The sequence below is a fragment of the Platalea leucorodia genome (assembly GCF_965183815.1).
Source record: "Platalea leucorodia genome assembly, chromosome: 14".
Taxonomy (NCBI): Eukaryota; Metazoa; Chordata; class Aves; order Pelecaniformes; family Threskiornithidae; genus Platalea; species Platalea leucorodia.
In genome coordinates, this window is record NC_138836.1 from 13,165,841 (window position 1) to 13,192,957 (window position 27,117).

Genomic DNA, 27,117 nt, shown 5'->3' on the forward strand with positions numbered 1-27,117 from the left:
GCAGGACTCACCCGCTCTGGACACAGTCGCTGGGGTGGCTGTGCACAGGTGGCTGATCTCAAAGACCAGCCGCATCGTTGGATTCAAAGTGATTCTTTCATTGCTTGCCAGGGTCAGCACCTGCATGTAGCAGACAGACAGACAAACCAACGCCTTCCCCAGGAATAGGAATGAAAAGCATTCAGCACTTTATACTAAAAAGCTTGGTTGCTGTCAGCCCAGTTCCTCCAGGCAAAGGAGCTTATTTCTAACAGGCAGTAGAATGATCCTTCTCTTCCACAACCCAGAATCAACAGCACTCCCTTAGCGTGGGGAAAAAAGGTGTAGCATTATGACCCCACTTTATTTTTAAAGGGCCTGAAGTTATGGTCAGGACATTTGTGGTTATTCATGAGCCTGACTCTCCAGGAAAGGGAAATTCCAATGAAAACACACTTTGAGCTATTTATTTCCTTTGTGCACCATTTTCTTTATGCAATATTGTTTGGTATATCTGAAGAAACACAATTGCATTATTCTAAGAGGTGTTATTTCAGCATCTGCATTTCTCCTAGGCTGAATCACACCACACAGTCAAGGAATACCTGCTTCTTTAAGTTATATTCATTACCTTATTATCATCCATCACAGTATTAAGAGATTCAATCCACATCGGATCAATATCTCCATCTAGTACCATCCACTTGGGACCATCATGTGTGATGTTGGCCAGCTCTCGCATGATTGATGAAAACAGTCCTGGGAGGGTGACAGGAATGTGTTGATGAACATTGAAGTTTCCACCTGCTCTAACAGTTTTCTCTAGCAACTTACTAAAAATTACCCTAATTAACACTTTCCTCTTAAGCATTCAGAGCTCCATGCATCTGTACGTAATTATTACTATATCATGATATGGGTCTAGTCTGCTTTGAAGAAAAAAAACATTATCAGTTGCCACCACTGAAAATGCCTGCAGACATATGCGCGAGCTTCATTCCCTCCAAGAATCATAAGGGATAAGAAAAGTAAAGAGCAGATACTCAGAAGCAAAAGAAGGCATGAGTTACACAATGCAGAGAAAGCCATCTGAATATGCCTTGGAAATTCTTATAAATGTTTTTTTGTGGCTCGAAGTATATCAGGGAAATCAAGATGCATTAAATGCTGGGTCATGGCTTTACTGAGATTGAGGGGAGAACAAGCACAGAATGACATTGAATGACAGAACAAAATGTCAGTAAAATCAAGGAGACAGAGAGGATACAGTGTCTCGAGGGGAGTAAATAATGAATGTTAAGAAGAGCAAGAAGGCTGGGAATAGAGCAGCAGTACTGCAGAGCAAATGAAAACTCCACAAAACTATCGCTCTTCTCTACATGTGAAAATACCTAGGGAGACGCTGGTCTTCATGAAAAAACATCAGGCAAACATTAAAAAAAGCCTCTCTTCTCGTGAATTGTGACAAGCACACTTTTTTTCTCCAGGACAAGCTATTTCTTTGTGATCCAGGTCAGGAACAGCTAGTGGCATTATATGACTGAAGACAAAGCTTGTGCACAACAAATGCAGAACAGCTCACCTGAAACAGGTATTCAACTCTGAGATCGGGTCAAAAAAAATAACACTTCGCTGGCTCTGCCTTGACTCCGTTCCTCACATGTTGGACACATGCCTTGGAAACCGCTCCAACATCATTAGTATCAGAAACAGCTACTGTCTCAGAGCATCAATGCTTCCCTCATACACACCACGACAGCAGAGGAGAGCAAAGTGCCTCTCTCCTAACCCTGTGCATCCATACCTCAGAGCGGTCCTGGCATTTAAAAGAAGAACTGGGTTCTACAAACAACACTTCTAGGATTCCCTTGTGGGACCTTTTCCCACCTAACATATATAACCTTTTCAACTCCTGATAATGAAAGGAGCAACAGGATGAAAACAGGAAGAGGAAAAGAAGGGGCTGACCTATAAGGGAAGCCATCATCTCTTGTTAGGCTGTGGTGAAGGTTGCCTTGTTGGTCTTTGACAACAAGAAACAAAATTTTCACAAATGGTTAATGCAGAACATATCCACCTTGAAACCTCAGGGAGGAGTCCCATAAGCTCCCTTGAAATGTTACAGGCTAGAAACCACCGGACAGCCACCTGTAAAATGTCCCTCCTGCTGTTCAGTGCCACCGGCAGTCCTCGATCTGCAGTCACTGCTGCAGCCATTCTGCAGAGTTCAGGCTGTATCCTGCACTTTCCTCTGTCACTTTGATTTAGGGTCCCTAATTACAATTAAAAAGAGATTAACCCTGGCACTGGAGCAAAGCAGGGGGTCAGGAGGGGTACGTGGCGGAGGCCAGGGGAGGTGGGTGGCAGCTCATCTCTTGGCGGACTTCTGGCCGAGGATGATTTATGGCAACGTCTTCCCTTACCTCCCCCAAACCTCCCAAACCAGCTGCACAGGTAAATCAAAGCTGCCTTTACGTATTAGTCACAACTGAACATTTTTACTCCAGATTTCTGTAATCTTTCAGTGAGTTTTAAATGCTCATCTTATTTTCCTCAGGAGCAATCAGGATCAACAGACTGGCAAATGCTGGTGTAGTACAGAGATTAGGCAGCAATATTAAATGGAAAAACACCACTTTAAGGCTGCTGCGTGTGTGCTACCAGCTATGGAAACCTGGGGTTGGCACATTTTGGGGGCCCCAGTGCACACTATAGGGCAGGAGGGAACTCTCTTCCGTCACTGGTCCAGCCAACCCTGAAAAACTGCCTGCCCCATTTAGGAACTGGTAAGTGTTGGTATTAATGGACATGATAATTATTCTTATGGCAATAGGATAAAGCAGGTTGATGCTATACTTCCCATTTGAAGATCAAAAAGCTAGAACATCCTGTGTATCCTTGCAACAACAAACTCTCACATGGCTGTGAGCAGCAGACAAGCACCTGGGCGTTCAGACGGGCATACAAAGAACCAGTCATCTTGCCGCTGCTCAGGAAGTTCATCAAAAATATCCTTTATCTACAGATTCAGGCATGAAAAGGCATTTACCATCTTTCCATTCTCTTGTTGCTGGGTTAATGATGCCAAAAAGCTCATCGTTGGTGACTGCCTTGGGGTTAAGGTCTGTCCAGACAGGACGTCGCTTCATTATCTGGTAAGTCTTGTTCAGGGATCTCATCACCTGAGACTTGCCCGTGCCTGCGTTACCCACCACGAAGACAGAGTGCCGGACCGTCAGCAGCTCCTCCAACTGCACCACCTGGGAAAAAACACTCCCAAATTTTAGATAAAGACGCCAAACAGAAGTTCAGATCTACAAAATAGCTCCCTTTGGGCCTCTTCTTTAGAAAGATGTGATCCAGAGACACAAACGTATTTGACATTCAGTTTGGTCTAGCTGCTCTAATCACAATGGGTGAAATCCTCAGCTTGCAGACAAAACTCCAGCACTATTTACATCTGACAGCCCTCAGCCGATGAGGCTCTGCTCTCCAGGGGCCACGCTTTCATGAGCCTACAAGAGTTAGCCTCTTTGTAAACTCAGGGACCAAGCCACTGCTGGCTTTAGGGGCAGTTGCAACTGCATCAGACCCAGCATAGCTGACTCTGTCCTCCATCAAGGTCTGCCTGCAAGGGGAATATTGTGCAGAGCCCTCTTTGTAGGGCAAAGATGGTTGAAAGAAGCATCTTTGTAGAAGCAAAGATGGTTAAGAAAACCCAAATGATTGGATGGTGGTGTAGGTACAGCTGAAGATCACTTGGTCTTACTTTAAGCACAAAGTTGTCCTCAGCCTGCAGCCGGAGGTCCAGCACAGCCTGCCTCACAAATGACTCAAAATTCAGGTCATGCTTCCGAGGCACATCCAGCGCAGGGAAAAGATCCCCAATCAGCCCCATAAACACCGGCATATCATCGGTCACAATCTTGGGGATATTAAAGTCACGAAGTGAGCGCATCAGAACCTGGTCTTCGGGTCGCTCTGGGTCATCTCGTTTGAGGGAGCCGGCGACAACTAGCACTGACTTGATTGCACGCAAGCCCCAGTCGTAGTGATCCTACACAGGGGGGAAAAAAAAAAAAAAAAAAAAAGGAGGGATGAGCTTATGCTTAGACAGCACACCACCATGCAGGGGTAGGAACCAGCAGCTCCAAACTGCCAGACAAGTCAGCAATGGAAATACATCCAAATCCATTATTTGCACTGTGGCCAGAGACCTCCACCAGCCTGAGTTACCTGATTTCCATTTCAGCAGGTGAGATTCCCATCAGGGACAGTATTAAAGAGTCAAATAATTCAGCTGTTCATACCATCGCGTGGGCTCAGAGTTGGCAGTAAGACAGCAGTAGGACTTGCACTCTGGAGACCTAAGCGATTTGTTTCACCTAAATCATAAAGCAGCTAAAGCAAGGCCAGCCAGACCCTGGATCTGCAGGAGCTACCAAGGTGAAAGACTTGTTAGACCATTATGAGGCCCCAAATACCTAAGTTTCTCCATCCTGCCCATCACAAGATTACCAGGCATGTTTGGTCCCAGAGGCAGTCCACCAAGCAGGGGCCAGTAAGGACATATTGCTGAAAAAGAACCACAAAGAGGCATGAGAGGAACTCTCAAGCCAACAAGCAACTCTTTAGATGTCTGCTCTCTTACGACCCTCCAGAGCACAACTCGACAGCTGACTGCTTTGTGTAGGAGCCCACGGATTCCACCAAGCCCTCCAAAACACAACACAAAGTTTCTGTGACAAGGCGTCTCCCACCCAGCCTCATGCTGGCACAGCCAAGATCAGGTTTTCCATCTAGAGTCCTGATTCCACTCTTCTCTGGACCCAGCTTTGATCTATGTAAATGATGACAAGGAAAAAATCTTATTAATTAGAGCTTTGCACTGGAAGTGACCTTACCTGGTCAACACCTGACATGATAGGGAACTGTTAGGCTGAATTCAGAGAGGGACAAACATCATAAACCCCTTGCAGGCAGGAGAATCAGTAGGAACTAAGAGACTGGAAAGCAAAGGGTCGCTGAATACTACCCCAAACATAGTGTCATTTGAACCCATTGAGAAATCTTTCCCATTAATGCAGCTGGTCAAGTGCTTTTGTCCCTGCATGTCCTCCGCTAAAGCACTTCATTGCTGTGATGATCACAAACCTTCTCTTCTCCCAGCTGCTAGCACAACTGTAGTCATTAAATAAAAGCTGTGAAGCTTTAGCCATGGAGGTGAGTGGCAGAGTGCCATATTCCTGCTGATTTTGGAGATCACAGGCTTCATTGTACCATCCAACCACAGCAGCGGGCTCACCTGCTTGGACAGGAGCTCTTTGCAGAGTTGGTACAGAGTGATGAACTTCCTGGCTAACGCCCGGGCCTCAATGAATCCCTCAGCCACCAACATAATTTCACAGATCAGCTCAAAGTCTGGCACAACCATCGCACATGGCCTAAAAAGACAGGCAAGAAAAGACTGCAAAACAAGTATTTCTTGACTACAGGTCTTAGGGGCAGTGGATTTGCAGCTTTATCTTCCAGGTCTTCTCCAGTGAGCCAGGTCACACACGGCATTTCCCATCGCAAGGGACAGAGCTCCTTTGCCCTGCCTGTGCGTTCCCGGACGCAGGCTTATTGCACAAGGCTGAAACTGTCTGTGAATCCCCAATGCAAGTGAATTCCCCAAGGAAATAAAGCCAAGCCTGGATGTTCCAAAAGACAATTTCTGCCAGTCTTATAATACAGGTCACAAACCTTGACCTGGACTCACCTGAAGAGAGCTTTTAAGTTCTCAGGTAGCTCGGTTCGCCCTGCATAACCAGGGTTCATGGTGATGAAAATGCCTACTGAGGGAACTAAGTTAATTTCCTCTCCAAGAAAACTGAAGGATTTCTTCTTCTCCCGTATTGCATCCTGCACACTCTTCACCTAGGAACCAAGACAGTATTATAGTACTGGTGTTCAGTTATGAAAAACACACCAGACAACAGTGCTGCCTTCCTTACACTTGGCCCCATGACAACTGGGGCTTATCACTGTTTTGCTTTGGTTTTTTACTGACCATAAAAAGCTGTATACACTGCTTAGAGTAAATCTGTGTGGCAGTTTCAATCTCCCATCACAATAAAACTCTAACAAAGCAGAAAAGAGAGCTGAAGAGACTGGGCAGTCAAACTGAAAAGGAGTTGTAAGAATTTGCACCATTGCTCCATACGACAAAGACAGACGTGGGGGAGGAAGAGCAGCTCAGGAGAAGGAAACACCTCCAAAGCTGCCTGTGTCTCACCTTGGCTTTTGACATCACCTGTAGGACACTTCTCAGGACACCTCACAGCAAAAATACCACCAAAGGCTAAATCACCTCTTTCAACTTCCCAACCTAGCAGGAGGCCAGACACCTGAGATGAGATGCAGGGCTGTCCAGGCACCCACAACACAGCCAACACCCAAATGCAGTCCCAAGAGTCTAACACAATACAGGCCCCTGATTCCCTCCATCCATCTTCACCTCTCCCCACACACCACTGCTCTTCATGACAGCCCAAAACCCTCCTGTGCCTGCTCTGTTCCCTGGCTAGGCCCAGAAGACAAGCAGCACTTCCCAATAAAATTGGCCTCAGCTCAATTGCAAACTGATCACTTGATATTGCTTTTAAAGATTTTGGGACATCAGGTGCTTAATTTAAAACCAAAACCACAAGGCAGAAGTTGTAAGACCTCCCCTGACACCTTCATTCACTAATATTGTATTGTCTTTTATATTTGCCTGATTGCAGCTTTGTTCTTTGTTCCTTACCTTCTGAAGAGAGCAAGTTTATTAAAGCTAGATCACCTTCTTGCAAACAGCACTTCAGCAAGGGAGAGGTCTCTCTATATTCACTACTCTAACCTTACTGCTGTTTTCCATCTTAAAGTTAAGCAATTAATTGAATTTTTCCCTGTAAGGAACCATATCAACATTAGCTGCATGACTAAGACAGCCAGTTATACATCGCCATGGTTACAGTCCTAATAGCAGCCAGGAGACATGATGATGGAATGATAGCCAGGCTGCTTTCTTCAGATGCCACGCTCCAGCCAGGAGCGAGGGAATCATTAGCAGTTGAGTCATATCTGGGCTTCTTTTGTTCAGCTTCCCTTTTTATTTTAAGATCCTCAAAGACTTTTTTTCAATGACAACTTTAAACTAGAACCTGACAGAAGAGAAATTGAGAGGGAACAATACATAAACTCCTGTACCTGCCTGGGCCTTCTTCGGGACGTCACATAAGGTACCAATTATGAGAGAAAGAGAGATGAGCAGAGTGAGGAGTTCATGGAGGGGTTCAGAACAACGTCTTTGACCAAAACATTTACAAAAGTGTAGAAACTTCTGGGCTCTAAATCTTTCTTCCTGCAATACCAAGCCCAAAAGCGGGTCTAGGAAGAATTCAGCACCTCAGTCAGACACTGGGATCCTAAAACCTGCACTCAGCTGGCACTTGGGTCCAGAAGAACTTAAATACTTCAGCACATCAATTTTCAGCACTGAAGTCCCCCAAGGCTCAAAACTTTCAGTTTTGCCCATGTCAGAGCTGTCTCAGTCTGGACAGTGCGGTTAAGCACCCACTCTCTGCTCAGACTCCCCTGGTAGCTGGATTTACCTGGCATTTTCAGAGGGTACCAAAGAGATTTAGGATCTAGCCAACATCCAGACACAGCTCTCCTTCAAAGCAAGGGCCAGAAGTGGTAGCAGGGCCTGCTCTCATCCTGCTGCCCCGTGGTTATACCTGGGCTGTCCCAGACTTCAGCCCCTGCCAGAGGGGATTCAGAGTGCTTACCCTGGGTGTCCCCTCACCACCCACTGGGCAGGCATGAGCAGGGTACGGAGCACCTCTCCTCCTGCAGTCCTTTCTCCTGTGTAAAATATTTCCAGATTTCCTCATGGGCCAGTAAGAGGAAAGAGGAGGCAAAGTGCCAGATATATATATATAAGCACAAGAAAACAGGACTCTCTAGCATGATGGGGAGGGCAGCCTTCTTTCCAGCCCTTCTCCAAGGACTGCTGCTGTGTTTTACACGGGACTCACCATCAAAACGCACTGAACGGTTGAACTACGGAGGAGACGAGACATCATTCTATAGGGAAAACACCTATGCATAGCCAGCCACAGCTCAAATAGTTCTCTCCTGGCTTTAATCCCATGCTGTCAGGGTATCCTAGGCAAGCACTTAAGCAAGGGCTGCAGATCTGCTGCAGGTTCCAGTTACCAAGTGTCACCCAGCTGACACCGGCTTTCAGGAGTACCGCACCACACCCATGGGGCTGCATGCAGTCCTCCTAGGAATTATGCCACTCGGCCGGGAATACCCACCAAAGCCATTTCACAGAGCTCTCATTACAGACACTGGAATTAATTAAATCTACAGCCATATGAAAAGTGAAGGACGGAAAAAAGACCACACAGTCTTGGTGACAGGTAAGCGTTAAGAAAATTAATCTTTAATGTATTCTTATTTGTTGAATATGACACACAACCTGTGCCTGACTGGAGGCAATAAGTAACCCCCAAAAATCCAGCAGTCCATGGATCTGCCCCAAATGCCACCCTTCGCCTCCATGAAAATTATTCCCTACATGGCAGGCTGAGTAGCCATAAGTCAGGGCTCCGCCCTAAAATGATACACTACAATTATCTAAAGCATATTAATGACACGAGTGTCTTCCTCAGGAGGAACAGGTACAGAGCCATGGCGTATACTGATCTGGGAAAAAAAAGAATTGCCTCAACACAAATGCTGTAACTGGGGGAAGAAAAGAAGTGACAAAAATGTTTGCAGCGCATCACTGCTACATTTTGTCAGTGCTGTGATATTCATGTGATTAATCTTGGGATATAATCCCTCACCTGCCTACACATGGAACTGAAACCAGCCACATGCACTTTCCATATTTACCCTTGCTCGAAAGGCTGCAGCACGGCTCTGCCTTGTTTGTATTTATTTACGAGCATTTCTCCACTTACCTGTACAGCAACCACAGAAAGGACCTCAACTGAGATCCTGTTAAATTCATCAAAACAGCCCCAGGCTCCCGTCTGGGAAAGGCCTTTGTAAATATTCCCACAAGACTGGAAAAAAAAAGAAAAATTACAAGAGTGAAATCACAAATGGAATCAACTCCAGCAAAAAATGGATTTTATTTCCCAGGCTGTTTATTTATAGCAATTTACAGTCTATTGTGGGTATTTAGAAAAGTGCATGGAAACAGCAGGCACAACTCAATTATAATATTTATAGCTCTGCACATTTTGCCACTTGATTTGCTAATTGCACTTTCTCAATATATCTGTGCACTAGTTTCATTTAAAGGTCACCTGTGCTGTATTACTGATGGCCCTGCTTCCTGGGAGAGCCCATAAGCTGAATAAAATATGATCCGAGGCTACCAAAATCACTGTACCGTGCCAGACCGGCAGAGAGCAAGACTCAGCCTAACAATTCAGTGTTCTGCAGCGGCTGAAGGTTCAGGACATTTTGGCCTTATTCTGGGAGAGGATCCTGAGAAAACCAGGACAGACCCCTTCACATGCCAGGGCCTGTCAGCCTGCGAGCATGCCAAGAAGAAACAACTGGGATCAAAGTATCAGCACAGGCTCGATCTCAACTGAACAGGCCAAATTTTTTGAAGCATTTCAAACAGAATTCAACTTCAGAAGGGAAGGAAAAGCTGTTATGACGCAGAGAGCACAGATCGGGTCTCTGCCTCCTGAAGAACCTTGTGCAAGTTTTAGAGAAGAAAAGGGAGGAAGAGAAAAAGGTGTTCAGCAGAAAGGAATGTAGCAGGGATTTGAGGAGAGGTGACGGACCAAAGCAATCTCAGCTGGATTACTCTCATCCTTCAGGTTTCATTGGGCTGCGAGCATCCCCAACCCCATGTGACGGCACTGCGGCCGAGGTGGGAGCAGTACCTTGTAGTCCATCTGCTCGGAGCAGTTAAACACATACACCATGATGCCCAGGGCTCGCCCCAAATCTTTCGTAGTCTCCGTCTTGCCAGTGCCTGCAGGGCCCGCAGGTGCTCCGCTCATGGTCAGGTGCAGCGACTGGGTCAGGGTGATGTAACATCTTTCACACCAAAGGATGAAGGAAAAAAAGGAAAGAGACTGAGACTTGGTCCAACAGGTCACTGTTGGGCTGCAGAGAAATGGCACTAGGGCAATGCACTCAGGAGAGCCTCTCTTCTGAAAAGCTGTACATGAGCAGGTGCATGTCTAAGCTGAAAGTCCTCTTGGGCATTAATTACCACCCCTGCCCAGCTGTGTTTTCTCCAAGAGATACTCGTCTTCCACCGGGACCTGCCCAATCCCTTCACATCCGGGTTGTGCTTCTTTGGATCTTCATACCACTCATTGATATTGGGCATCTCCCAGACAGTGCGAGAAAAGGTTGGCTTTTCTGAAAGACCTTCCTCTTGCTTCCCAGTGCTCTTCAGCCCAAAGGATCGCATTTCCCATCACTGACAGAAACCTGCTCAGATGGCCTATGAATGATCCCACTCAACGCTGCAGCAAGCCCCAAAGCTTCTCCATCATGCTGATGATGGACACCATGGAGGTGCCCACATGTGGGCATCTATACTCCCTGTATAAGCCACAGAGCTATAGTCAATACGGCCAACAAAACCTGATAATGCATGGACACTTGGCTCAGCTGACTAACACGTGTGACTAGAGTCACTTCAGATGCTCCTGGCTACTGAAATGTCACACAGGGTGGAAAGATATGACAAGGGGTCCACAGGAGACTTGCACGGTTCTGGATTGGCAGCTGGAAGCCAGGTGGGACAATGCAGAGCATCTCAAGTCACCCTAGGTGTCCCTATTGAGACAACTGAACCAAGTGGTAGATGTCTACTTCAAGACAGGATGAAAGCTTTCTAGACTTACCAACTCTATGGGAGGTGGACATCTTGTGCACAAACACCCACAAGTGAGCATCTTAATCCGTGAGCTGAATCCCACCCTGGGATCTGAGGCACAGATACCCTAGAGGGTACCACCATCAAATCACAAACCAGGTGAGAGTTAGAGCTCTGCCACTGGATTGCTGGGACTCAAAGAAAGAACAAGAGGGATGCAGGTGTCCAAACTGAATCCATCTTTGGTTGGCAGCTCTTTCTCTAACTGTGTGGCAAAGCCCAGCTATGATGGTGTTTCCTGGGGACTTACCTGTCAGTCAGTGGAGTGATCACAAGCCGAGGGGTATTGCCAAGGTATTCGTAGGAGTACAGGAACTGGGCATCACAGATGTTGGCAAAGCAGTGCCGTTCCTCATCCGACCATCTGTGCCGGAGCTGTGACAGCCAAATAAACGCCTGGGCATTGTCCACCTGCAACGCACCCACAAGCACCATCATGGGAAGGCCAGGGATGCCAGGCACACACAGCTCAGGTGCCAAACAGTGACTGCAATGAAGTTTTCATCAGGGGTGGTCAGGACTGGTCCTCACTGCGAAGGCAGGTGTGGTGAGGAAGGTCACCTCCCTGTAATGTGGTGAGAAATGTTACCTCCCCATCTCCCATCAGTAGAGGGTAGGAATCAAATTAGTAACCACATTGGTGGGAGAGGAAAAAGTGAATATCCAAGAGAAAGAGCAGCACAAAAAGACTCCTGAAGAGGCAATTTAAGCAGCAGCAAGCCGTGAAGAGGCTCTTAAAATGCAAAAGAGTGAGAGAAGGAGCAGAGGCTGTCTAGACAGAGAAGGGGCCACAGACAGCAGCAGGGAAACAGGCTGGGGACAGGGCGACAAGGACAGTCGTGGCCAGCGCTCTCTGCACAACCAGCAGGCAGGCCCAGCAGATGGATCACTTCACCACAAACTGGGCCAAGGCACCACCAAGCCCAGCTCAGCCTTGAAGCCAGAAACCCTGCAACCTGCCTCCGAGAGGACACACATGAGGTTAAAGTCACAACCCAGCACACTCAGGGCACCTTCCCACCCACCTGCAGGGCTGGACACTTGACACAGCCTCAAGGACAGGGGAGTGGTGTGAGAGAGGTGTGCAGGACAAGGGAGTCCCAAAGGAGTCCCTGTGGCCCCACACCAGACCAAGGAGGCTACAAAAAGAAAAGCCCAAATGCTTTTTCTTACTTTCTAAAGACATAACTGAGACTGCATCCAGCAGCCTCCCAACACAATGCCATCATCTACCAACACGTGCCTTGGCAACAGGACACAGTGCCACACTCTCACTCCTGGTGTCAATATGGCAAGTACAACAAGCCCCTTGGTGTTGCATGGCCATGATACAGAACGGCATTGCAGGCTTACTGTGGCTTTCTGCCTCCTTACCACAAACATTGTAGAAGTAAATTTAGTCATGTATCTCCCACTGAGAGAGGCAGCGATTTGAATGGCCTGTGGTTGATCTATCACTCCCATAACCCCTGCTCCAATGCCCAACGCAGGACCATGCTGAGCTGCAAACACAAACCTTCTGTGCTATCATCTTTGCCACCACATCCCGAGCGTGCACATCGATGGTGCATATGGTCATGATCTTCTGCCTGTCACCCTTGGAGAGCTGCCCAATCAGCATGGTAACAAGGGTGTTCAGCTGGGTCACTTGCTTCTTGTGATATTCCTTCATTGCATTCTCGTAGCCTTCTTCCACCCTGGCGAAGGCAATCCCAACCTCAGTTGTCCACCAGATCTGGGTGCAGCAAAGAGCCACCTAGGGAAATGGGCTGGCTCAGTATCAGGGAAAACACCAGAGCTTCCTTACATTCAGAAGTGTCTGACCCACAGGGAGATCAAGGATGAAGTACGTATGACATGAATTTAAGTATTTTTTCATACAGTAGTCACAGCAGACAGGACAACAGGGATCTGTCCTGTGACATTAATTTAAAACATCATATCATTGGTAGACATATTTAGCAGCTACTTAGTAGTAAATCAGCACCTTTCACATGCCTGCCACAGCAGATGGAGACCACGAGGCTGTCAGAGGTGCACCAGAGGGGCTCTTTTCTCTCATTAGGCCTTGCCACTTTGTTTTCCTGCAGCACCTTTTGCTCTTCTGGGTGCATAGACTTCCCACGACCCACAGAGTGCAGCAAGCACTGCCCAAGCCCCCGAGCTCTGTCACCCAGCCAAGAGCATATCCTCCCTGGACCCCCAATCAGAGCACGGAGCTCAGGCTGGAAACTCCATCAGGACATTGCCAGGATAAAGGCCAACTCATCCTTCCTCCCTCCTGGACAGCACAGTAGAAGCCAGAAACGTCCCCATCCACAGCGAGAGGCCATTACTGAAAGAAGGGAAGGGCGGGACTGAAGGGGAAGCCAAGCACTGCCTTTCCCACATGCCAGGCTGAGTGGAGATGAGGAGCAGTGGCAGATACCTGGGCAGGGTAGTCAAAGAGCCACTGTTCCCTCGGCTTCTCCTCGTAAGCCATGATGGCTTCCGTCATCTCGTCTCTCACAGTAGCTCTCATGCTGTCTAGTACGTGATTCAGCCAGACCTCAACCTGGACAAGAGATTAAATCACAGTAACACATTTGCTCTTCTCGAGTGCCTTTGGTAACTAGTGAAGATAGGGAATGGGACAAGCATTTCAACTCTCGAGTTAAACAAGCCTCACAACCTCCTTCAGACTGGGTGGATTTAGCCAATTCTGGTACTGCAGGATTAGCATCTATCTCCAGACGCCAAGAGTACAAGGCAGATTTTTCTTGAACTCCAGCTGTAGGAGAAACCAAAATGAACTCCACTGATGAGTAATTTAGTTCAGCACATTCCACCTCCAGGCCATGACAGAATCATTCATGGTGCTTGGGAACAATCTACCAGCAGCAGGAGAAAGCTGCTGCCAAACTTGGGAACATAATTCCTGCTGAATTTAGTATTTCACAGGCAAAGCCCTCACTGAGAAGATAGTTTAAATGCAGCAAGCTCTGTCACTGGGGAGCTCAGTAGCTGGTATTACATACTTTAGCTTCCTATAATAGTCCATGGAGAAAGGTGCAACTACAGGGACAGATAAGCTGAGCAGTAGTTTGATTCTTAAATTTTGTACTTTCACTCATCCTATGAAAGAAGGAAGATCTGGAAAACAGGAAAAAAAAAAGCCTTCTCTTTCAAAAGATACCCATGCAGAGGTACTATGGAATAGCTTAGTCTATTTTCAATCTGCATCCCCTCCCTTATTGAGGATATTTGTAACAAGATGTAAGACTAACCTTCAAAATGTCTTAGAAAAATTCAAATAAAAAAAACCTAGTTAGAAAAAGGCGACAGCCCTTTCTCTCACTGTGGGCTGTGACACCTATGCCCCACCTTAGTGAGGACTTATCCAGAGCAGGACCAACAGCTGTGGTGTAAGGAGGAATTAAATTACACATCACTTCTTCCAGCCTTTCTCATGCATAAAGGAAGAGTAGTGAAGCTCTAAAATGTCTTGGCAACAGATGCCCACACAAGGGGCAGGAGAGCAGACTCCACTGGACAGTTTTGATAGACAAGGTCTTCCCTCTCACCTGCCCGCTGCAGTCACAGGGTTCACTGAAGCTGACATATTCCTCTTCTCTACTGTACATTCCCAGGCCAACCTTGGTTGCCTTTTGCTCAGAGTCCAGCTGGAATTTCATCTTGGCCAAGTTGTCAAAGAGTTTGGAAAGATGATGTTGCACCTGCAAAAGGAATTTTATAAGTAAAGCAACTGAGATAGGACAAGTGGAATGGAGATCACCATACATGTCACAGGCACAATCATGTTCACAAAGCATGATCTTGGACATCTTGGTAGCACCACATCTTCTCATACATGGCCAGGATACTGCCAAGGCAAGCCTCTTGCTGTGTCTCCCAATACTTCCACTTATTTCTACATCATTTAGAAAACAGACATGCCTTAATAAATCCTATTTCCCCACTGGGAAATCTTCCATAGAGGGCAAAAGCACAGAAAACATGCAAACGTTGCATGACCTCCTAGCCCCAGTTTCCCTACACGTAGTGATGAGAGGTCTCTAGCCATTGCTCCACCTCATCCTATTCTCAGCACACTGTGAAGTTTTCTTCACCATTAACCTTTCTGTTTTTTCACTAGTAGAAATCAATTTTGTGCCAATGAAAAGTCCTGAATTCTCCTCCATGGAGAAGAAAGACCTTTATTTCTGCCCAAGACCCATGATAAACAGCTCAACAACCGACTCCTACAAAACCCCCATCTTGACCAAAAGCACTCCTCCAGAAGGAAAAGAATAATTCAATCTTGTCCTGTTCACACCTGGCTGAGTTTGAAAAGCCAACAGGGAGATGCTAGCATCGCTGCTGCAGGCTCTTAACATCAGCACTTACCTGCTGGGAGCTGAGCAGGTTACCAACGCTTCTTCTAGATCACTACATAACACACAACTAAATCACCATGTGTGTCACACATCACTGCCAACAAAGGCAGGCTTCTGCCAGGACTGATCTTCCCATGGCAAGGGTCAGCTCACAAAGCTGCCCCAGACAGGAGTTGCCTCTCTCAATGACAGCCAGACAGGGAGATGGACAGACTCCCATGGGTGGGATGAGAAATGAGAACAGCCCGTGACACCTGGTGCTCTAATACTTTCAGAGAAAGACAGGTGGATTTGTCCATTTAATTCTCACTGATTCACAAAGGATTACGACACTCCTTCTCACAAGCTGTCCTGCAGGTGGACATAGCTCCATAGTCTTCTTACGCACATTCAAGCAGGGCCAAATCCTGGAAGGTGCTAAGTACCTCTGAGAAGCAATGGGCATTCAGCTTCCCCCCAGATAAGCATATCTCCTTTCAAATCTTAAGTAAACCATAGAAACCTTTTCTTACATCTAGAAGTTTCTGCACACAAATCCCCACTGTCCGTTCCCAGACCCTGGCCAGTCTGCAGGGCTTCAGAGGTACTCCAGCACTTGGTGCAATCCTGCCATCAGAGCCCTGAATACACCTGAATCTGCACAAGTTCAATACCCAGTTCAAGAGGATAATATCATTGTGTATTTAATCCTTTAGGAATGACCAGACTTTGAAACTACCGTGGAAAGGCTGAGAGTGTATCCATGTATGATCCTGTTTGACATTTACTTTGATTTTACTGCAAATAGTTTTGAATAACAGAAAACACCAGGAATTTCTTCCTACTCCATGGAGCATTTCAACACAGTATCTTTTCTTTGCTTCCTCCACAGAATGATCCAGCAATCCGCCAAAGTCAACAGGAGGAATGGTGTATTTGGAGTGATTTCCCCACACCTGGCATTCAGGCACCATCCCCAGAAACCCAGCCTGGAGAGGAGAAGTCTCGTCAGTCAGATGGTGCAGAAGCCCAGTGCAGGAGGCAACCCAAGAGATCTACTTGTTTGCTTTGGCCATAGCCACTGTCTGACCACCAGCTGCCTTATCTCTTTCAGGTTGCATTCTTCTCTCCCACTATAATCAGGACATCCCAAAGGCCTTTGCATGGGGGAAGGAATAAGTGGCTGACTAGCAAATGCCTCTTCTGCCTCAAAAAAGGGAACTCTCCAAGCCATGAACTGTGAACACTTCCACATTTGAATGCCGAGTCTGCGACTCTTTCAACAGCAGATGCTGTTTGGTGGCACCCCAGGTTGGGGATCCAAGGTCAGCAACAAGTTTTGGCTGAGATCCTCAAGAAAGATGGTTTCCTCCAACCTCACTGTATCCCAGCAGAAAAAAACCCACTGTTTTTATGGCATCAAAACCATAGCTCTACTCTGTGCAATGCTTTCAGAGCCATCTGCATGCATCACCAGGGTTAGATCAGACAACATACAGTGAACATGTTGCCTTTCAAAGGTGGCAGATGAAGACCAGTTGTGAAAGAATTATTATTAATCCAAGTGAGAGTGGGAGAAAAAGCACTCAAGAAAGGATAAACTACAGGAGAGTCCCAAGACAGCATCTTCCACCGTGACATTACTGACATCTGGAAAATGCAGTACAGGGCTTACCAGCTGTGGGTTGGTGCCATTGGAAAGAATATCCAATAAATCTGCAGAAGAAATGAAGTAAAATCTGGGAAAGGCCAACCTCTTCATGTCCAAATATTCAGCCAAAGCCTTCTCACACAGAGACAACCTGGGGAGACAAAGCAGATAAGCAGAGCCCAGGAGAGGTGGGTAAATATCCTTTCATGTTTCACGCTACAGTTTGGGTTATCAAGCAGATTCTCCCCTACCATGGGGAAATGCCAGACATGAGCTAAGCCTGTAGGCTGGTCCTCTACAGCATTTTCCAAACAGATCAACGTAGCACAATGTAATTCATAGATCTCTCTCCACTCCTAAGGATCAAACAGCCTAAAAGTCAGAGAAGCCTCATAAAAAAGCAGAGAAACACAGGTGGAAGAAGAGGATAGAAAGGGTTTGCAGTCTGACCTACTGTTTTAGACAAGCTCATAACTGCCAGAGGTGATTTCACACTGGGATGAAAGTTTCCATAACTGCTTTTATTCTGATGAGCTGCATTTTAAAGTCTGATTCAGACCTACTCAGCTTTTTGTGTTTGCAAAGCCTGAAAGGAAGCTTGTTTGCTCCAATCTAAAATGAATCTTTCAGTGTTTACATGCTAAACTGCTGCTGAGCTTACAAAGTTCATAAATAACACGCAGCCAGTCCTCTGTGAGGAACATTGGCCTTATCTGATTAAAAAATAAAATAAATCTTTATTTTAAATGGATAGTTATTACTGACACAACAGCTGTCATATTAACTTTTAAGTGTGTTCCAGATAGACGAGCTCATATGTTAAGTAAGTGAGAAGTGTATCCATCTCGGGACACTAAGGTCTTTCTCACAGAATCTAGTTATACCATGTGTCAAGGGTATAGACGCAGAGATAATTTCGTAAATTAAAGAACATGGGCTCAGCTCTGCTGCAGATATCCCTGCTTGGACTGCTAAATAGATATTTAAGACATTGTATTTGGGGTGGCAGTAAGGCCATGTGTTATTAAAGCCAGCTGAATGCCTAGCTTTGTATGCGTGCAAATCAATATTCAGGATGAGAATTTGCACGTACACAAAGCCAGATTCCACTCTGGGGGCTTCAGGGTGATGGATCACAAATAAAAAGACTCAAGAAAGATCAGAAATGCTGTGACTTGTGAATGCAAGGAATGCACAGCCTAGAAGAAAGCCTTGGAGCACAGTTTAAACACACTTATTAGAGCTGATCCCAGTCTCTGCCAAAATCCTGGGATTTTTGGAGTTCTACCTACCTACTCTGAATGTCCTCCAGTTGTTGGGACAGACCTGGTTTATTGGTGGCCTCAATTACATTTGGGGTTTTCTGAGCTTCATAGGCCAGTTCTTTAAAATCCACATCAATCCCTTCAAAGCGTTTGGAGTCCTAAAAAGCAATACAAGGAACACATTCATGGTAAAACACTAATTTTGTGCTAAAAGATCCTGTTCTCTGGGTGCTGTCCTTGGGTTGAGGGGAAAGACTGTCTGCAGAGAGCCTCCTGTCCAGTGCAGAGGGACCTCTCCACCATTTCAGAAGGGCTCTTCCAGCCATGTGCCCGAAACAAGTCTCCAATCAGGCACTCACTGCCTTCTCACTGTATCCCAAAGGGGTCGTGTATAAAGTGATCCATGCAGAAGCCAATGCCTAAGACCAACCATTTTCATGGGATTGAATTCCCCTTTGAATGTCTCCTATAACTCTTCCTCTCCCATGTCCAGATGAAATACCAAGTTTCCCTGGCCACAGCAGCAGCAGATGTTCCCATATGGGGGAAAGGCTACCGACTCCATGTGAGTTCACTCTTCCCCTCTTGCTACAGGGTAGGAGTCCCAGTGCCCATCTCTGAAACGGGCACGATGACACTTGCAGAGGAGAGCCCTTCCTTGCTGTAAGACCATGGAAACCCCATGCTGGCAGCAGAGGAGCATGCTGACAGTTATCCTCTGCACCTAACAGGGACCCTGAATTTCTGGAGTTAGCAGTGAAGAATAAATAAAGCTATGTTCAAAATGTCTCTGCTCCTCCCTTCTTCCCAAGCCAGGCCTCCCAAGTGAGCCAGGACACTGAATAAAAGTGCTCCCAGCTTTCCTGGTAGCACTTGCATGTTAACCTGTGTTCAGCCCCGGTAGCAAGGCCCTGGCTGGAGGGTTAAGCTCTCCCTGCCCCCAAGCCATGTAGCCAGCTTCAGATGTGCATCCCATGCCCTGCCAGCACATCTTCCCCCAGCCCTGGATGCATCCTGAGGGGGTTCGGCCTCCAGAGGCTTTGAGCTTCATCTTTTCTTCTAGGGAAAGGAAGAGGCTGCTGATTTGTGCTACCTGTCAGATGGGTATTGAGATACAGACAGCTGCCCAGTAGGATGCAGATTTAAATCATGATGCGATTTCATACATGCCATTAGATAGCTGTTGGATATTAACAGCTTGCTGGCACATGGTACAGCCTTCAGGGCACTGGTTATTAGCACCTGCATATATTGCCCAGTAAGCAAGGGATGCCCAGCGCTCTCCAAAGCAGAAGGAGGAGTAGTCCAAGCAGACCAGAGTGAAGGGATGGAGACAGGGTGGTGCATTGTCTGGGTGTCACTGGGCTGTGCACACCCCCTCTTGGGTGTCAGTCCCCTGGCAGTGCTGTTAGTGATGCTGCACATGGATGGGGACGGCAGTGACACAGACAACTGCAGTTCACTCGTGAGTGAAAGGCAGGTTCCTCAGCATGGCAGTGAGTGGTCCAGCAGGGTTGGCAAACAGCTTGGAAGATTTTCTTAATAATCAAGGGAATCTGGAATAAGACTGGAAGCTGGACTTGAAGACACTCCCGAGGAGGTCACCAATGACAGTTCCGTTCCATTTTCCAAAGCAGGAGTAGGAGAACAGCTGCTCTCCCCCTGCACCAGCGCTGAAGGCAGGGAAGGGGATGCTGCCAAAGCTGCCTGGTCCAGCTCTGGTTTGATGATTTGCAATGTCTGACTAATTATCACGGTCCTCTCCCCTCCGAGGAAAGAGGGAACATGCCTGCAGCACTGAAGGAAGCTAGCAGCCTCCCGCTCAGTCTCCAGGAACCCTATATTTGCTAAGCAGTGGTGGAGGGGAGAAAATCAGCTTCTCAGCATGGCTCAAGCACAACCTACGGTACAAAAACATCCTGGGGCAGCACTACGGAAACTACTGTAGCACTAAGAGAGCCTCCAAAAAAGCAATGTAGCAGGAGAAAAGCCTTGCTTTGGGGAACTTGGCATTATAGATAACCCTTTTTAATATAATGGAGGCTCTTCTTCAAATTCCAAACAGCAAAGAATAGTATTTGGGTTTTCATACCTCAGGAAGCTGCGCCCGTATGTCTTCTGAGCCTATGAATATACTCTCCAAGTGAGACCATGTATGCTGCACTTCAAACCAGAGAGAAATGACAGAGTCCGTGGTGGACAGCTTCCTCTGCCATGCAGACACTTCCTCCAAGAAGAAAGCAATATGTTTGGAAGTCATTAAATTCTGCAGCTGCACCTGGTTGTCTTCTAAAGTTTCAATGAGCTCCTCATCTGACTTCAGCAACTGGATGTTCATCCGGGGGTGAGGCTCATACTGAAACTCCATGGTGCTCCAAGTCATTTTTAGCTCCTTCAGGACTTTCTCCATACTCATTTCTCGCACTGCTTTGTCCACAATGCCACGAACTTCATCCTCAAAGTTATGCAGGCTGAGCTTCAGGAGGTCAGCCAGCGTGGTGTCCGAGTCCATCACAAACCTCACAGCCGTCATCTGCATCAGTTGATTCCAGTGTCTTTCTCTAATGGCGGGATTTTGAAGTTCTGCCACAGCTTTCAGGGCCATCAGCATGTTCTTCACCTTGTTGTCCAGCCCGGTGAAAGCATCCCATGCCCTCATTTCCTTATCCAAATTCCGAATCTCTCTTGCAAACTTTTTACATTCCAGATCCATGTTTTCCACATTAATATCCACCCATTTGGTCGTCTGCCAGTCATCAAGGCTAGCGTTTACAAGGGTGATCATATCCCAGAGCTCTTTGAGAAGACACAGTTCCTTTCTGCACTGCTTCAGTTGTTTATAATCTGGCACCATGACTTCAAACAGACCAGCTGATTCATAAATCGAGGTCATGGCTGATTCCATTTGTTTAATCTCAAGGTGCTTTGCATCCAGCAGTTGATAAGGCTTTTCTGTGTCAAACCTAGAAAGAAATGTTTATTCTTCATAAGTGATATTGTAACAGCTTCTAAAGAAAACATGAAACAAACAGTGCCTCTAAGATACAAAGCAGAGATGAAACGTCTATAGTACACATTGATGGTACAGGCACATGGCACTACTGATGCCACCTTAAAGCGATATTGTGCACTCACCATCCAAATTCAATCTCTTGCTAACACTGGACAGTGTTCCCAGAAATAAAACACCCCATGCGTAACTGATACAACACTGTGAGAGGCAGGAAATGTATGGAGGGGCTCAAGCATACATCCTCAGGACACTCGGAGATTATCCCATAACGCTTTTTTCCCCTCAAGGCTTCTCTGATGCTATAATTTGTCCGTACCTGAACGGTGCTTCTTTCCGAAATCGCTCTCTGAATCTGTGCTGCTCAACATCAAACGCTGCGCAGCTCTTGCGCACAACTGTCATTTCGTTTGCCTGCAGAGGAGCCACATGCTGTTTCACAGCTATTGCCAGCTTCTTTATATTGTTCCATTTTTCTGGCAGTTCCTGCAAGCAAAATTTAAATGCTGGTAGGCAGTATTTGATATTTGATATTTGATATAAGATGCATCTGATCTGTTTATGGATAATCACAGAACAGGAAAAGCAACGGATTCCGTGTCTAAAACTGTAAGGAAGTTTTGTTGTGATGCAAAGGCTAAATACACAATTTGGGATAAAACTTACCAGTTATTCACAATTTTGAAGACTAGTGAAGACTGAGAGCTTATAACTGACTGCTCTGATCATAAAAACATGTTCAATAACTTCAGAAGAAGGGTCCCAGACTAGCTCCTGGCCTCCCAGGGTGGTTCAATGCTTGAGAGAGAACAGTCATCCTAACATCAAGCCCAGTGGGACCTGGAGCCTTCTGGGAGAGGCTGAAGGCAGGAGGATGGGTTGCAGATGCAAGTTCATCAGATCGTCTGGCTTCCCAGAGCTAATTAAGAAACAGAGCTTGGGAAATTTCCTGCCAGCTCTTAGAGCAAAGAAGATGTTACACCAGAAGGCCTTCTAGACAGCTCTCTGGGACAAATCCCTCCAGCCTGTGTATATAATATTAAATAAGACTGGTTTCTTTCTCAGGTCTGCATCCAAGCTGCAAGTGCACAGCACTGCTGACAACCCACCCTCTGGATTTTCTTCAAAAAGGGGTTTTATTTCTTCTCACTAGGCTTCTCGGTCCATATCCTCAGCCCAGACACTGACATCAGCCAAGGGCTCTGCTTTCCTCAAGTCCCAGTTCTTTGCTCTTGGAGAGCCCACCTCCCCATGTACTGTGCAAGCCTACAGGAAAGACTTTGGGTTTCTTTTCATCCCAGTTGACATAGCTGAAGAGATTAATGGAGACTCACCAACACTATGGAAAGAAGGGAAATAACCTGCAGGCAGCTCTGAGGCAGCAGAGATAGCCATAGCAGGGCCAGTCCCTCCTGAGGGGTCTCTTCTGGCGCTTTATATTCCAGTCTCAATAGAAATCACTATCCATGACCACAGCAGGGCACACGTGGAGCTGCATCCTTGTCCTTCTCATACAAACTGCCAGCTCCAGCTCATCCACCTCCACGGCCATGGAGGGAGTGGTACCTAGAGGAACTTATTTCTGGTTTTCCCACCATATACAGGAGTGAATGAATCATTCAACTACGTGTTGCTGTCACTTGCCGGAAAGAACAAAACTCTTTTGTTATCATCTCCTGCATCTGAATGGCTGCCCTGCATCCCTCATTTCTTCTATCAGAAAAATAAATCAGTTGTTTGAGTGTACTTGCACAAACAGGCACCAAACAAGCAGTTCTCAGGCAGAGGAATTAGCAGAGCCAGGTTCCCTGCAGCACCATGTTTTATGCTGGACTGAAGCTGTTGCAGCAGCAAGAGCATCCATGTAATGTAGCTCTCCTGGGTTTCAGGGAGTCTGTAGGAACCTAGGTATCTTTAGGACCCTTAACTATTCCAGATTTGTTGACTTGACCACCCATGGATCACAGTTGCACAAGCAGAAAACCAGGGGACTGATAAACCCCACTCAGCTCCCATCCAAACCTGCAGCAAAGAACTGGACCCTTTGCTGCCCAGGTGCATAAGGCAGGAACATCTCCCCAAAAGGTCCTGCTTTAAACTTTGCGTCCTACACAGACCTCTCTGCCCACAGCACCCCATGACTATAGGGTATCCATCAGCATGTGGCCACACGCTTCTCCACTGTAACATCTTGGCTATTGCCAGTGCTTGTTTCCTGTTTCCCAAGGCTGGCTGGGCACCTCGCAGTCTTTTCTAACCTCCATGTCATGGTCCCCTTTCCAGAAATGAAAGGAATTCCCAAAAGAAAACTGATTTACCACAGCCAGATGTGTAAAGGTGCCAAAATACTTTCATAACCTGCTCCCAGTGATTTCCTCTGGGTCAAGCAGATTTGGTGTTACAGACCCAGTGGAGGACTGAATTCCTATGAGAAGGCAACTCCTCTGCCAACATTATCCTTCCCATCTCCACAGTTGCCAAGAACTGGCTTATTTAAAAATAATTATAATTCAACCTAATTAACAGATGTATTTGAAAATGCATTAATTTTTTTCAAGAGTAATCGCTGGGAGTTGGAGCAGGCAATTCTATGTTTTTCATACATAACAAAAGGCTTAATCTCTGCTTTAAAAGAAAAATCTCAATATAACTCCAAAATTTAGAGCTATTAAGGCACATCCCACAATAGCAAAATACTATCCACTGAGGCCCTCTAATGACAGGGAATGGGGTCTTAAATATTCCTGCAATGCTCTTAAGCTCACACTCTCTTTTGACATCTGCTACTTGGCAAATTGGTGTGTCCACCACAAGTTTTCACCCACCTCCAGTTGCTTATAGACGTCCTCTGGCAGCTGTTGCTCATATGTCTTCAGCAGTTCGATGGTTTGCTTCAGGGGCTCAAACATGGCATCAGTGACACTGTGCCTTTCTTTAACGGCCAGGAGATGACCCATAATCTCCACCAAGCCATTATAATCGCCTTTTTCAACCTTTTTGCTCAAACCTTTATCGGCAGTTCTTATGAACTCATCAAGGTCAGCCAAGCTATATAACACAAAGCAAGAAAGCACAAAATGAGAGCAGCTGCTATTGAAATAATTATCAGCCTTACGCCAGGCAGCTGGACTGGCACGAGCAGGGGAAAGGCCTGGCTAACCCTGTCCACCACATGACAACATGCTGAGGGCATCAGAACCACGATTCATGCTCAAAAGGATCCATGGATGTAGTACAGCTTCCTGCAAGGAACAGATAAAGAGGTTGGGACTTCTCAGGCTGGAGAAAAGGTATCTGAGAAGGATTAAGACTGAGACCTGTGAGCTCAGGAGTGTTCTGGAGAGAGTGAGTTTGAAAGGACAGTTTTCATCTCATCTTTTCCAATACAAGAATTCAAGATCCCCAAATGAACCCGACAGGTTGCAAAGCTACAACAAACAAGGATTCTTCTTCACACACTGCCTCATTTCACAGGGTAACTCTCTGCTGCAGGAGGATGTAGATGATAAAAATTTACAGCAATTAAGAAAAAAACAAGCAAACATTTGTGGGAGAAAAAAAATCCATCCAGGTCTTTAAATACAAAGGCATCGCCCTTGTCTCTCGCAGTCCTTGAGCTATAAATTGTTAGAGACAAGGAGAGTATTTGGGGGATGTTTCCATACCTGCTTACCCTGTTCTTAATCTTGCCAGCTACTGGGCACTGTTGGCAGAGGCATGATGCCCTCCTGGATCTCTGGTCCTTTCCAGCACAGCCATTCTCCTCTTCTCAAAAAACTTACTTTTTAAGTGCCCACTTAAATTCTGTGGATGCTGCTGGGCCAAAATACATCCTTAAATACTTCACCTAATAAAGACTAAACTGCTGAGTCAGAGACTCTTAATAAGAACTCCTAAATGCCTGTTCTAAGCTACACAAAAACCTCTTCGCACAGAAGTTATCTAATAGAATTATGGTGCTGAAAAGAACACAAGACATCATATAATCCACCACACGCGGCAGCCTTCACTACTACGTGTGTCCGTAAATAATTCTTTGTAAGCATCCAAGACCTATGACATCCTTCAGTTGTGACTACGTAAATAAATCACCTGACACATCGTCCTGCACAGACCTGGTGACTGAGCAGCTATTCAGAGCAGGGAACACATGTTAATTCAAAACTTACATTCAAAACTCCTCCTTTTTGTAACCTTGAAACTACCTCCCCATGACTGCTCATGCCAGGCAAACCGAATTACTTTTTTTTACACAGAGTGCACTCAAAAGAGCAATGCATTTAGAAATAGAGCAAGTATCTCATGGCATTAATACAGCTTTAGTGATGGCTAATTTCAAATTCAACAAAGTAAGCACAGAGCCCTAGCAGAGATCAGTTTAGTTGGATCAGGATGAATGGACAAACAGACGTCCTATCTAACACCACACAGCAGGTCCCAGGAGCATCGGCTCATAGGATGTTAATGGTACCAAGTCCATATAACTGTTTCCATTTTACACACTCAGTCGTACCGATTCCCAGCAGAGACCAGCAGAGGATGGAAGATATAGGGGATGTGATGGAGTTGGCATGGAGTATGGGCCCCTTTCTCTTGCTCCTGTATTAGCCTGTTGGTTATCAGTGTGAAACAATAAAGCCCAGCCAAGAGAAGAGAAACCCCTTTTGCTCAGGACAGGTGCCGGGGAGAGGAGGCAGGAACAGCTTTTACCTGTGTGTGACGTGGTCCATGAGATGCTGCTTAAACATCAAGCTCCACCTTTTAATCACGTTCAGCAAGGATGCCTTGAAAGGCCGAGCATCAACTTTCATCCAGCTCTGGAAGATCCTGATAGGTTCGATGCGATTCACCTCCTCATAGATCTTCTCGTACGAGTCGATCTGCTCTCTGAACTGCTGCAGCGTGGGAGGGGTCTCGGGGACCCCGTCCTCCGCATGGGCCTCAATTTCTGCAGCGGTGAGGATGTGACCGTAGAGGAGGAATTGGCGGCAGAACTCCTTTCTGTCGTCCCCATAGAGGTAGGAGTAGTGGTCAAAGCCACTGCGGTAATCGCAGCAGGCCGCCATCATGACTTGCACACGTCCCATCAGGTCATGGCGCATGTCGGCCAGATCAGCCATGTCCTCCATGTCAGCCTAGGATAGGAGAGGAGATTGCAGTGATGTGGGAGCAACATGGTACCTCCTCACTGCCAGACAGCACGAGGGAGCTCCACAGCCACAGACCTGGTAGTGGGGGAAGCCGCTGTGCTCGGCCAGCCTGGGCACCAGCGATGAGATCCGGTAGATGTCATTGAGAAGACTTTCCACCATGTCATAGAAGCCATCATTTGTGCCGGGGTCCAAGGAGGGACGAAATATCAAATCTGGGATCACCAAATCCAGCTGCACCTCAAACAGGGGAGCAAGCCCTGCCTTGGGATCTGGTAGGGAAAAACGAAGGTGCAAGGATCTTTTTCAAGGGGAGAAAAGTGGTCTTGAGCCACCACTAACATCCCACCACAAGATGCACACGTGCCCCACAGGGACACTAGGCAGATGTGACTGCAGACACCCACTCGCTGGGTCTACTGACATTATGTCTGCACACAACACAGAGGAGATGCTGGCAAACTAGCTGATGTTCTGGTACTCACAGGAGATACTGGAGAACAGATGACACAAGTGATTTAAGGACCAGAAAAAATGCCGTGGAGGAAAGCCTTAAAGAGACCAGGCTCTTTAGCTAATCAAAAGGGAGTCTGAGAGCTGAACAATTACAGCGCATAAGTACTTGCAGAGGAGAAAAACAACAGGAACCAGGAGGCTCCTTAATTTAGTGGAGAAAGGCATGAAACAACCCAGCAACAGGAAACTGAAGCCAAATGCAAATGTGAAATTATGTGCATGTTTTTAACAAGATGGTGA

The 27,117-nt window shown here is 46.6% G+C and overlaps 1 protein-coding gene across 1 annotated transcript in view; it reads right to left on the bottom strand.

The window, feature by feature from the left end:
- DNAH9 (dynein axonemal heavy chain 9) overlaps positions 1-27,117 on the bottom strand; it is a gene marked incomplete at both ends in the record, with an annotated part of 219,762 nt that overhangs the window by 159,143 nt on the left and 33,502 nt on the right. Inside the window, 19 exons of the mRNA XM_082326558.1 lie at positions 12-120; positions 611-738; positions 3,029-3,239; positions 3,749-4,036; positions 5,285-5,423; positions 5,741-5,898; positions 8,976-9,080; positions 9,921-10,077; positions 11,181-11,341; positions 12,447-12,686; positions 13,359-13,484; positions 14,494-14,646; positions 16,961-17,087; positions 18,229-18,359; positions 20,294-21,164; positions 21,531-21,697; positions 24,037-24,259; positions 25,922-26,346; positions 26,437-26,633. Coding sequence (XP_082182684.1) covers positions 12-120; positions 611-738; positions 3,029-3,239; positions 3,749-4,036; positions 5,285-5,423; positions 5,741-5,898; positions 8,976-9,080; positions 9,921-10,077; positions 11,181-11,341; positions 12,447-12,686; positions 13,359-13,484; positions 14,494-14,646; positions 16,961-17,087; positions 18,229-18,359; positions 20,294-21,164; positions 21,531-21,697; positions 24,037-24,259; positions 25,922-26,346; positions 26,437-26,633 — 4,116 coding nt within the window. The remainder of the gene's footprint in view (positions 1-11; positions 121-610; positions 739-3,028; positions 3,240-3,748; positions 4,037-5,284; positions 5,424-5,740; positions 5,899-8,975; positions 9,081-9,920; positions 10,078-11,180; positions 11,342-12,446; positions 12,687-13,358; positions 13,485-14,493; positions 14,647-16,960; positions 17,088-18,228; positions 18,360-20,293; positions 21,165-21,530; positions 21,698-24,036; positions 24,260-25,921; positions 26,347-26,436; positions 26,634-27,117) is intronic.